At 37.5% G+C, this 13,401-nt stretch overlaps 1 protein-coding gene across 1 annotated transcript in view; it reads left to right on the forward strand.

Annotated features, from left to right (window-relative positions):
• Positions 1-13,401, forward strand: part of RIT2 (Ras like without CAAX 2) — a 195,072-nt gene that overhangs the window by 72,823 nt on the left and 108,848 nt on the right. Inside the window, exon 3 of the mRNA XM_086770594.1 lies at positions 7,743-7,816. Within this exon, the coding sequence (XP_086626720.1) occupies positions 7,743-7,816 (74 nt within the window). The remainder of the gene's footprint in view (positions 1-7,742; positions 7,817-13,401) is intronic.

Below are 13,401 nucleotides of genomic sequence, written 5' to 3' on the forward strand. Positions count from 1 at the left end.
TTGACTTCTGAGAAGCATTTCCTACCATTAATGCAGACTGAAGGTATTATGTTTACATACTGTTAGAATGTATTGGCACCATATGAAAACTTTGAGCCCTGATGACAGTGATCAGACAGTGTGCATGGTGCTGTACAACCAGAGAATGTAGCAATGAGTTTGCCTTGCTGGACACTTAGATCTCTACATTTTTTACCTTCTTTGCCTGAAAGTCAATATCTTATCTTGAGTTTTCTGTGCTTTATCTCCTTCTTGATGACTACATGTAGATGAAAATCTCTCCCATGAAACACCTTGTGCAACAAAAAAATCTCTCTTAATTTTGGTTCTTCAGGAAACCCATCCAGGCTATTGTCTCTTTTTCCAACTGTTTTTTTCAGTGACTGTCATCATAATAAGGACCTCAAGGGAGAAGACAAATCAGATTTAGCTGACTGAAAGCTCAATTCACTCAGGTTTCTGTTCACACAAAACCTTTTAGAGCACATGTACGGCTTCTTTTTTGTACCTCTCACAGACTAAGTGAGATTAAGTTGCTTTTGCTTCCCATGCTTTTCAGCAGAGAATGGAAGGTTACCACAGTAATGAAACTGCAACCTGACATTGAAGAAGAGGTGCTTGTACATATCTATAGGTACAACTGGAAAAAAAAAAAAAAGACAGAAAGTGCAATGTGTAACCCATTTCCCAATTTGGAAGGCATTGAGTGCATTTCAGGTCACTGAGAAAGCTCCCATGTAAGTACCTACAGCTGAAAATCAATCAGGCTCCTTCAGCAGCTGTGTGTTATCAGTCTTGCCCTGCAGAGCACAGATCTGAAACATTAGGCAGCCCAAAAAGAGGGAGAAACTTAATTTGAGAGCAGCTGTTTTAAGACAGATGCATAATGACATTAAAAGAGGAGCACTGTGGTGAGGTGAGAACAAAATAGAACACCTGTTAGGCTGAGGACGATTTTAGTTTTATTATTCTAACCAGATGCAGGCAGTTCATGGCAGCCAGAGCCTAAGTTAAAGGAGTGAGACTAGAGTACGACGATGAAGATGGCTCCATTAAAAACTACTAATAGGAAATAGACTGCATGGGACTTACTGGGCCTAAATTGAAATCTTTATTATTCTGCACTGATTCTGGATGCTCAACAGGCAATTTAGGCCCTGTACCTCTCCAGGTATTTAGGCACCGTGTTTCATTGATGGTAGCAGGACTAAGTGCAGAGGTTTATTTCAAGACCTGGACATAGTGTAGTTACGCTTCTACTTTGCACTGAAGATGTTAGCAGTGCTTCTTTCAGGAACACAAAATCAACTAAAATCTATGAGATCTTCCTCTCTTTTGTTTTGAGGCTTACAGAATAGAAGTACCTTGTTGTATTGTTATTGGCATCTTTACTCCTTGAATTATAAGAATTACCTTATGAACACTCAAGGATTTGTTTTTATGTGCCACTGGAAATGCAGGAGCCTCTAAAACACAACATGGCAGTTAGTTAGGAACATGTCATAAGGCTGAATAAAGGCTAAATAAAGGAAATGAAGAATTGCATCTTCAGTTGGAATTGATAATAAGAGTTGGAATGTACAACAGTAATATCCATTTGAATTTAGCAAAGCCATTGGAAAACCACATTACAGAATCTTTTCTGAAGACATACGTGGCCAAGAACTTGGTCTAATATCTTATCTGAAAACATGTTTATGGTAATTTGAAGGCTAAAATGAAAACTGAAAGTGCTGTGTTGCTCATCATGCAACTGAATGTATAATGAACCAATGTATGAATTTCTTTTACGATAAGTACTTCACATGACTAATGCTTTGTTTTATTTCTCAGATTATTTTAATTTTCTTAAGGCCTACACAATAGTCTTTTTATAAGAACAAGGCTAGCAGAGAGGTACTGGCCTTATTAAATGCTGCATTACTTACCTACTTCTCTTTCACAGAAGCAGCAGTGGTGTCCAAAGTGTGTGGTTACTGAAGAGTTTCTATCTGTTGGTTTGGAAAGGCAGTGGTAATTTTCTCTTTGTTCAGTAAAGCATTAGCAAGGTCCTTCAGCCTACAAGGATGTTGTCTATTACCATCACTTGTATAGGTGGGAGCAGGCAACTTCTGCTGTTAACATAAAACTGAGGAAAACCTGAAATAGCTGACAAAGGCCTGACAAAGCTAAACAAAAGGGAGTGTAATGGCAGATGCAGTTCAATGCTGAGAAATAAAAAGCAACAGCACTGGAAAGAATAATCTGATATATTACTGGTATAATGTAGAATTATGTAACACTAGGCAGAACTGGAAAGTGAATATTTAAGTATCCCAGTTACTAGCCTAGTACTACTTTTCCCACTTGCCTTGTTTTAAAGGATATTGCTATCTACATGAGTATTTACAGAACAGAATGCAATCAAATCTGTCAGTTCTACTATTCTCTGCTATTAATTGCTTATCACATGTGCGTAGCTCACAGGAAGGCAACCTCTGTGACTTGGTGTCCTTGTCTGTAAAATGCTGATAGGAATGCTCACCCAAGTTATAAAACACTCATACTACAGGAAAATAATTGTATGCTATGGGAAACTGTAGGACTAATGTATTTTGATAGGCAATTCCTATGGCATGCATATTTTTATCTCAAATAAAAGTTTATGTGTAGTAGTTGGTAAGGTGGTTTAAGTCCCTCTTCATCTACTCTTTTTATTTAAAAATTCCTTGTTGTAAATAGAAACAGCACTAACCCCGCCAAAGCCTCATGATCATCCTACATGTAGGAGCATCTCTGGATTAAAATGCATATGTATCAGATAATCTAAGCACACCAAGACCTGGGTCTCCTGCTGTCTTTTTGGCACACAGGGAGAACAAGAGGCAGAACTCCAGGTGTGGCTGACCAAGCTTGGACTTCCTTCTGCTGGTTTGGCATATCCATACCAAATAAAACATATTTTGGCTCATCTATATATGTGAGAATATGATTGGTTTCTATTGAAATTTAGAGTATATAAGACAGAGAATAAGACAGAATATTTATTTTGAAAGAATATAAACAGAATTAACAAGTGGAAGAAAGAAACAGCTGACCTATATTTCAATGACTGGAGCATGTAATGCACATGAAAAGCCCATTCCAATTCCCCTTTAAATTGTACACCATCCAAATCTATTTGTCATGAAGCAGTTACCTGCTCATAGCTGAAAAAGTGCTTTGATATATTTTTTATGAATCTAGCTTCTCCGGTGCTAAGATAACTGATCGCAACACAGCCGTGCATTAATTATTGTACTTCTGTCTCCAGAATGATGTCCTATAAAAAAGGAACACTATAGAAAGAGGAGGTATTCATTCTGAAAAAAAAAAAAAAAGCCAGATAACAAAAGGCTTAAGGAAGAAATTTTCCTTTTCTTCCATAATACTGCTAAAGACAATCAAACAACTAAGAAAAAAAAAAGTTTTAAAGTGCCTTTTGAAAAAAACATTTTTTTCTTGGTTTAAATGAGATATTCAGTAAAGGAGGAAAGAATTAATAATAAGAAAGAATAGATGGCATTCAGAAAACTGTTGGAGCTCTATTTGTTTTCTTCCCATCATAGAAATTAGCAAATGATCAGTAATAATTCATGACAAATAGTATAATTTTTAAGCTGAATTTTTAATCTATTTTTATTTTTAACATTTGTAGGAAATTGAATTCTTAAAGAAGCCCACACCCTAGAGGAGAAAAAAAAAGATAATAATTTCCTTTTAAAATTAAGTTTTACCAGATATTTTAACTATTCAGTTCATATATTCATGTATTATATAGATACTGTAAGGATGCAGGAGTTTTTATTTAATTTTTCTCTTTAGAACCTACAAACAGCTCATTCTTGCAGTCTGTGCTTGAATCATGGTTATATCTCACAGTAATATTGATAAACTCCATTCATAGCTTCTTTTTATAATACCCTATCTTTCTGCTGCATTTTACCTAAACCAAAAGATGAGACCTTACAGACTAATACTGAACTTAATCTAAGAAATATAGTTATTATGTGATTGTCTGATGTCTGATTATTATTCTTGTCTCTTTTTTTTTTGTACTTTATCTCAATGCTTTACTGAAATGGCAGACAGAGTTTGGCCTTTTAATAAATATCAGTCCTTAGAGCTGTAGAACATAAAATCCAGATACGTGTTGGTTTAGCAGCTTCCAATTAACTTTAGAAGGAGCATTATACTAGTATTATAAACTAATTAGGTGAAATAAAATGTAATGTACTCAAACATTGTAAATAGTGTAAATATACTAGACAGGATTTGTAACAATGTGAGTAATTTTTAAAGAGAGGAGATTAGACAGTGAGTTTGCTAGTGCTCCGGATTAAGACTTTCCTGCTTTGTTTTATATATGCTCAGATGCTATTTCAGTGGAACATCTTCACTTCTGTTCTTCTCTGTCCTCATGCAAACAGCATGTTCCTCTCAGATCCCAGGGTTTCTGTTTCCGTAATATGACCACAATGTGTACAGCGTTGCCTGGACTAAAAAGACTAGTCACATAGTAGTCCCTTTTGAAATCCTTTAGGAAGCATGCAAAGACTCCAGGTATTCTGCTCAGAATTACAGCTACTAATAAAACACAAATTTGTTAACTGAATCCGACATACATACATAACCAACTGTTGATCCCTAGGAAGGGGATCTTTCCAGATTAATCCCTATGTCCCATAGTATTTTACTGAGTAAAATAAAGATGTTTGTCTACGTAGTCTCTCACTCAGCTCTATTTCCATTAACTCTTGTGATGAAATCCCTGTTTAAAAGTATTAATTGTAGACCAGAATTAAATGGTACAGCTCTTCTGCTCAGCTTGTCTTCTTGGTCCATATGAGATGAAGTGGGAAACATTTTCAATTTACACATCTTCCTTCTACCTCCTACATGGAAAAATTTGTTGTCCTAGTAGCCCAGGTGATCAGTGAATACATAGGGTAAATGGAAAGACAGTGCCTGTCAAAAGGCTGATTGTGATTCAGCATTAAGAAGCTGATAGGTCATAAGTGGGTGCTGTGATCTGATCTGTGGTATGAGGGTATCAGCTCAAGATATAAATTGCCTTGATAAGTGTGGGCTTTAGGACTTCCTTTTAAATGAATGCGGTAGGAAAAGCAGGTGTTAAATCTCTCATCTATTTTCCATTCAAATATAGACTGAGAAGACCCCTTCTTAGTATATCCCAATTTTAAAGCTCTTCTAAATTATCTGTACTATCCTGCTTTTTGCACATAAGCAGAGAGATAATATTACAAAGGAAGTAATCTCTTCTTCTTGTTTCATCTCTGCATTTCTTGGGACAAAGGCAAAGTCTATAAGTCAAAAGCATCTTTGCCTAGAAAACCATTGAGATTCACATGCTTGATCAATGCTCAACAGAATATGTTTCACTACCACCAACAGAAGACATTAGTGTGTATTACGAATGAAAACAGGATAGTGACTGGCACATCTTAGTGAAATGTTTTAAGGTCAGTAGTTTTATAAAACAAAATAAATGAAAATAACACAATGGGTTTGAATGTTCAGTGCTATCTTTGCAAAGTAGAAGGGTTATAAACATAGCTTGGCTCCGGCTTTTAACAGTTGAAATATTTCTGATTATAGTGGCATGATATCAGGGTACACCTGGAGTAGCTCAGCAGTGTATTAATTGTAGATATCTCACATTTACTTACTGAAAGCTGAGGCCAGTTGATCTTTTAGTCAAAACTAACTCTGAACTCCTATTTAATTTCTTTAGCAAACAAGGCAGGATTTATCTAGGTTCCAGCTTAATTTTTATCCATGTTGAATTTACGTATGTAAATATCTTTCTGCTTTAACTGTTTTAAAGCTACTGCATTAAAACGCACGTTGGTCTAAGCCAAGAGAGAAATAGGACCACAGCATATTAGGTTTAGAGTACCCAGCTGTGGAGCCAAGAGAGCAAGCTAAAATTATGCAAGTCATATGTTAATTACGAATGCATGAATGCAATACAAATGGGCACCCACCTGCATGGACATATATGAATAGTACTTTATAGTATTAATAGAAGTCATTAAGGAAATACCATATTTGATTTTGCCTATTTTCATATTTTGTTCTTCATTTTTAGCTAAGAAAAAAGGTAAAAAAGAGAAAGAAAAAAATTCTACTGCACATATCAATGTCGTTCCATAATAGATTACTTAAACTGTAAGTAGCCTAATTCACTCTATATGATCCCTCCTTGGCACGGAATTTCTTGTTCAGCAGTTCCTAGATGGAGATCTATTAACTGAAACACATGCTGGCTGGAGTGCTCTAGTTTTCTCAGCAAGGTTTCCCAGCCATCATACAATTAATTAAGCCTCTGGGTCATCCTAATATCAATGGTATTAGGTATTTGTTTAAAGCAAGGCATGTGCCTACATAATTTGCTGAACTGAGGCCTAGAAGGAGCGGGAGAGTCATGGAAATTACTGTATGTGATTATATCATTACAGATAGTTTGCCACTGACTGTGCGGGAGTGGGCTGAGTTAAGACCATCCAGAATGCTTCATATCTATATGCTTTAGATTTTCCTCTGCGTAGGTAAAAAGCAGGTTTTTACACGCTTTTATAAAGTATCATATGATGCAAGATATATAATAGGGCACAAATTGGAATGTCCTGAGAATTCCAGCCACCTGCAATATAATCCCATATTATAATCCCAATATTATCTCAATAGTTATTGAGATACTAGTCCTGAGGGTCTCTGGCAGCCAGAGCTTGCAAGAGATTGAGTCTTGGGACAGGGCCAAGCATATGCTCACGATGATTAATGACACTTTGCAGATGCATTAAATGCACTTGTCTTGTCTTCACGCCTCAATGCACAGCCAAAGCATAATATCAGTCACCAAAACCACTCAGGCTGCTGTGCATTATTGTTTAATTAAACAGCAAGGATAATTTCCAAGACTATTTCGAGTATAAACATGGTCTGCTATCTAAGCTCCACTTAACCTTAGGAAGAAAGTACAGATGTTGAGAGGGGAATGAAATCGAAATGTGAGTAAAACAACTTATGCAAATAGTAGTTAACTTTTTTTTCCTGTTTTCTGCTTCCAAATTTACATTGACAAAATCATGAGCTAAGAGATCAATCCACTAAGCGCAGTTTTTCTCTCCTCCACCCCAAGCCATGATGAGTGTGAGAACAAAGATTACAGAATTTATTTTCAAAAATTCCATTTGTATCCTCTCCAGAGATATACAGAGGTCTAATTAATTACTCTGACATATCTGAGCCAGAAGCCTCCTTCAGCCATAGGGAGACTTTCCCAGTAAATTAGACAGTTTTTAGCTTGAAACTATTCGTTGGAAAAGTTCTGTGGAAGCTTTGATTGTGGTAAGTGTGGAAGTGTGACTGTGGTAAGTAAAAATCACCCTGCTGCATAGCACCAGAACAACACCTCTGAATCACTTAAATACTATGTGTGTTCTGTACTATCTTTTTAAAAGAGGGAAATTTACTTAAATATTTTGTGGTACTGTAATAGAAAAGACTAGACGACTCCCTGTCGCTAATATTTTGCAGTGATGGTAGGATTTCAAAAAGTGTCTTTTTGACTCAAAAGAAGGCAAAGTTAGGTCAGATTGGAGAGCTTTTGAAAAGCCTACTTCAAACTAGCAAAGCTATTTCATTTTCCATTTTCTAAGCCACTCCTGTGCTTAGCCATACTGCACTGTGTTTTTCAGAGGATGCCTATAAAACTCAAGTCCGAATCGATGATGAACCAGCCTATTTGGACATTCTAGACACTGCTGGACAGGTGAGTAGTTTCCCAATGTGAACCATTCAATCAGAGATAAAACCAAAGATTTTAACCCCAGATATATGGGTCATAGAGCTAGAAATAAGCTTCCTGTTCAAACATAAAGGGAGCAGTGGCAGAATAACATTGAGGAATTAACAAAGGTGAAGATTAAAGGAGTGCTTCAGTGGTATGGTACAACTTCAAAATCTGACAAGAGACAGACCAATTTAATTGAGTAGAAGAGAAAAAGCTGTTTGCTTCTTTTTCTCTTGCATATAGAAACATCTATCACAATCACAGAATGAATAAAAGTTGTTGGTTTGTCTTATGTGTTTATCATTCTTGCTTTTCTATATATTACAGAAATCCTCTATTCTACTTGTAGATCAAGTATTTTGTTACCATTTTTCTCATTATATTTAAACATCAAATGCTTATCCATAAGGAAAATATCTTAATGCCAAAAGTAACACACAATATACAGATGATGTGTATATGCATGCATGAGCATCGGTCAGGGAATTAAGTTTCACATACAGTAGGGCAAAAGAAGGAGTTAAATACAAGATTTTCTTCTACCTGATCTAGTTCACACCCTTTCCATCTCAAAATATTTTTATTGTTTAATCAAAATATTGCAGCTGATTAATCTTTTTTTTTTTTTCTGAGATATTCATTAGGTCCTGCTTGAAGATTTGATAGCTTCATGAGTTTCCACAGTGTATGTGCACCTTGTACAGCAATGAGTCAATCAACAAGGATAGCAGATCCTTAAAATAAACAAACAAAAACATATTTAGAAAGTGTAACTCTGGAAACCTTGATCTCAGCTTCTGAAATGTCTGAATGCACCTTAGCAGGCGATTGCAAATGGTGGGAAATGCAGTCTCCTGCCAGCAATCAGAATGGCACCAAGTTGTATGAAGCTGAATGTATTTCAGGGGGATGGTGGCCTGAGTTTTACATATGAATGAAATATAGGCCAATTTCAAAGGGAACTCAATCCAGTTCCAGGAATCACAAAATGCTCTGAATTATTCTTGACCCAAAATTATACATTTCAAGGCATGTCTCCAAAGCTGTGAATTTAATTGACCTAGAATTTATTATTATAACAAGCCCGAGAAGTGTCCAACGTAATAGTCCTAGTATATCTTAAGCAATGATTTGGCTAGGGGAAAGAAGGAACAGCGTAGTTGCTACTCAGTATGTCTGAAAATATCTGTACTTCTGTTGGAGAAGAGGAAGCAACATCTTTGCTCACTCAGGAAGTCTGAGACTAGTAGCTTCAGCTTTATATCATATTAGTAACCAGTCATTAGGTAAATTACATCTCCAACTGTTTAGTCTGGTAAGGCTTTATTTGTTAAGGATGTCCTGTGTTATCATTTAATACAGTTCACTGTCTACACCTACTTCATTCTACTCCTAAATTTTCTTTAGTCATATTTTGTAGAGTTAAAATGTTAAAAAGCAAAATACTTTCCTACATAGAGCTGGAGATATGATCAGTCAAAGTTTATGGGCTCAACTTTTTGGTAGTGGAAAGAGGAGTAAAGTGCTATACAGAATTTATTCATCTTCATAGGTGTGTTCCTAGTTTACTGTGGAGTCTCTGAGAGAGTGCAGGAGTTAAACGCTGCAAATCATAAAAGAGGGTATAGTAGGCACAGAGTTCCTTGCATTGTGTTCCTGCTTACTGACCTGTGCAGAGAAGATGAGCTACTTGATCCTAAATTTGTATCAGTGATGTAAATATTATTTATACAAAGCAAATAAAGCATCTTCAAATCCAAGCAGAAAATGAATGATGAATGAAACAAAAATGAATAATGTGCTTTTACTTTGAGCTAGGGGGTCATATGTTGTAAAAACCAAGATAAATTATTTATTCTAGTTTAGGTTTTTTCCTATTAGTTTTTGTTACTAGAAACATAAAGGTTGGTGTTGTTGATAAAATCTTATAGAATCAGACATTAAGAGTTTCTTTTTGTTTCTAAGTCCTCACCAATTTTTTTTTTTTTTTTAATTAGAACAAGTTTTGTTTTACATGGTATTTCCCTCAGATTCTTTTAAAATGAAAAAAAAAATAGAATTCCATCTTCAATTTGTTTGATTTTTTTTTTTTAGATTAAAGAAAAAACAAAAAATATCCCTACACATTGGCTATTTAAGTAGCTGAAAATTTTATGCGTTCCAATTGAAACAAACGCATGCTTTGTCATTCATGTTCACTTTTTAGGAAAAATTCTCTACAAAACTGTACAATTTTTACATGATTTTTGATTTTTGGTCATATAAAAAAGCTGGAGAAATAGTTTTTAATTGGGGGGTATTTATTGCCAATATTATGAATTTTAGCAGAACTGGCACTTGTAAGGTAAGAAAAGAAATCAGAATAATTGAAAAAGAGAAAGCTGGTGAGGAGCAACAGAGAAAGGTTGGAGAATTTTAAGATTTCTTTCAAGAAAGAACAAAAATATCCATAATATTAGAGGCCCATGGCATGTGATGACCATGTAATGAAATGTGGTGCAGAGATTTCAGAGCAAGCAGAGACCTGTAGCAGTGTGTTGTAGTTTAGTCCCGCTCATGGCCAAGCTACGCAGTCTCTTGCTCATTCCCCCTACCCTCTGAGGGAATGGGGAGAGATACTATAAGAAAAAAGGCTTAACGTTTGAGATAAGGACAGGGAGAGATCATTGGAGTTACTGTTACAGGCAAAACAGACTCATCTTGGGGGAAAATATTTATTTATTTATTTTTACTAGCAAAACCAAAGCAAGATAATGAGAAAAAGAACAAGATAACTTCCCCCCACCCTTCCCTCTTCCTGGGATGAACTTTATGTTCAATTACCTCTACCTCTTTCCCGCCACAAGTGGCACAGGAGGGAATAGGGAATGGAGGTTACGGTCAGTTCATCACTTGTCGCTTTATGCAGCTCCTTCCTCCTCCAGGGAAGAACTCCTCACATTCCTCCCCTGCTTCAGCGTAGGGTCCCTCCCATGGGCTACAGTCCTTCGTGAAACTGCTCCAGCTGTGTCGTTTTTCCTTGAGGTGCAGTCCCTCAGGAACAGCTGTCCCAGTGGGCCCTCCACAGGCCACAGCCTTCTTCAGGCATCCACCTGCCCCGGTGTGGGGTCCTCCACAGGCTGCAGGGGGATCTCTGCTCCTCCGTGGGCTTCCCCGGGCTGCAGGGGGATCTCTGCTCCTCCGTGGGCCTCCATGGGCTGCAGGGGGATCTCTGCTCCTCCGTGGGCCTCCATGGGCTACAGGAGGATCTCTGCTCCTCCGTGGGCCTCCATGGGCTGCGGGGGCACAGCCGGCCTCACCATGGGCTGCACCACGGGCTGCAGGGGAATCTCTGCTGGGAGCAGCATTACTGCTCCCCCTCCTTCTGCACTGACCTTGGCGTCTGCAGCCGTTCCTCTCACCAGAAATTCTTTACAACAGGCAGGCAGATGCCTCTCAGGTTCTCTTCACATCTCATCTCCTCTCCACTTCTTGCAGTTGGGCCGGGCTGGGCCGAGTCAGGCCCAGATGGCCGCTCAGCAGGAGGCCAGAGGGTGAGGCCTGCAAGGCCCACAAGGCTCACACCTCCCCATCTCTACCCCGCTTACCCTTCTTCACATCTTCTTCTTCTTTTTTTTAAATTATTTTTATTTTTCCCCTTCTTAAAAGCATTATTGCAGAGGCGTTATCACTGAAGATTCTGTCACCAATTGGCTCATCCCTGGCCAGCAGTGGGTCCGCCATAGGCCTGACCCAGTCCACCGGACAAAAGAGAAACTTCTAGCAGCTTCCATAGCCCCCCCACTAAACAAAAGAACTCACAGTAGCACCGCACTCTGCAGCCCAGGACATTGTATGGCCTGGACATATCTATTTTACCTTATGGTCCAAGTAGAATTGATACAAGAAAATCTCTCCTTTAAATTTCCCTTTTCTTACTGTGGAGGCTATCACTGGACTATATCTCAATGTATCTATGCTAGGAAGCTCCTCCCACTTTCCTAGATCCCTATTTTTCAGAAACTGTCAATTCTAAGTATCCTGGACTTAGCTACTTGTCTTTCCAGATGTCTTTGAATTTGTTACATCTCTATCTGCACTACAGAGCTCCAGAATAAATCACGATCTCATCCAACTCCCATTGAAGTAAACAGCTAAAATAGCTTCTTTCCTCATAAAGGGATTAACATTCTCACTGAAGTTCAAACTGGAATCCTGCTGTGACACCGTCCTTTGGTGACTCAGGGTTAAAATTCAAAGTGCCTGGTTATGCTGATGATGCTCTGATGATACCTCACTGGATTTCATGTTAGAGCAGAGATGGTGTTACAGCTTCTAAATCATGTAGTGGAAAGTCATTTCTCTCTGGCTGTCCTTGCAGTCATAAATACTTCATCATCAAGTTTGAATCACTACTTTAATCACTTCAGAAGATCAAGGAGTTAAAATTGCAATTCTTCCCTATTTGGGAAACATAAGAAGTCAATAGAAAAAAAATGATGGAATTTAATGTATTTTGTTGTTGTTGTTATAGAGAATATGTTTCACCAAATACACTTCTCCTTTCCCTGCTGCACCTATGCAGTAATTGAACACTTCAGCATTGACCAAATATTGTGATCTGTTAATCACTAATATAGTTTTTTATTGTCAAGTCCATAGTTAAAAATCCACTCCGATTTCATACGGGAGACTGGATAAAAATTTTTGCTATTTTAGCTGATAGATGCAGTTCAGAGCACCAAACACATAGATGGTACTTCAGAAATACATTTCTGGTGCTCAACTTTCTGTTAAAAAATATTCAAACAAAGTCAGAACCAGAAATAAGAATAAACTACTCGTATTTCTTACCAGTCATTGGTCTTCCTCGTCTCATGCGTGTGCATACGACAGATTGCTCCTCCCAGGAAGGAGACTGATGTTCCCTGAACTCTGGATACATATTTTCTGCATTATCAGTGGTCCTCTAATGCTCTTCCAATATAGTTTTTCCAGTGAAGATACAGTAAGAGGCACATTCTTAATATATGTAGGAGTAGTGTAAGCAGTTATGCTTCACTGAACTCACTACCCTTACTTTTCACCACCCGCTACATCTGCCAGCAGGGTGGCCTGTCTTTCCTCACTGCAATCAATTTCAGACAGAATAAGATTACGTTTAACTCAGAGAGTTTGAAGAGCAGGTATTGCTGATGTAGCTGCTTGTAGCCGAGTTGTCATAAACAGCACTGACTTGAGCAGTTCCTACCATAAGGCTTGAAAATGTGATGTGCAGCAAGAAGAAAAAGAAGAATCCATCTTTAGCCTCACATTTACTGCTGGAAGAAGCTATCAATGATGCCTTTGGCTCTTCTTTATCTATAAGTTCTCATCTTAAATCAAAAGTTTTCTTTTTGTGTCTACATTTCAATCAAAAAAAAAACAAAAAAGCAAATGAAATCAAACAGAGAGAAAAAGTGAGATTAGGCTTTAGGAGGAATTTTATTCAGTTAGCTTTTAACCCCTCTAGGTTAACTACAATTTGGCACGTGGAGTAAATAATAGAACCTTAATGGAAATCTGCAAATGCAAACTGTTGTCCA

This window comes from Chlamydotis macqueenii, chromosome Z (assembly GCF_036417535.1).
Source record: "Chlamydotis macqueenii isolate bChlMac1 chromosome Z, bChlMac1.mat, whole genome shotgun sequence".
NCBI classification, from domain to species: Eukaryota; Metazoa; Chordata; class Aves; order Otidiformes; family Otididae; genus Chlamydotis; species Chlamydotis macqueenii.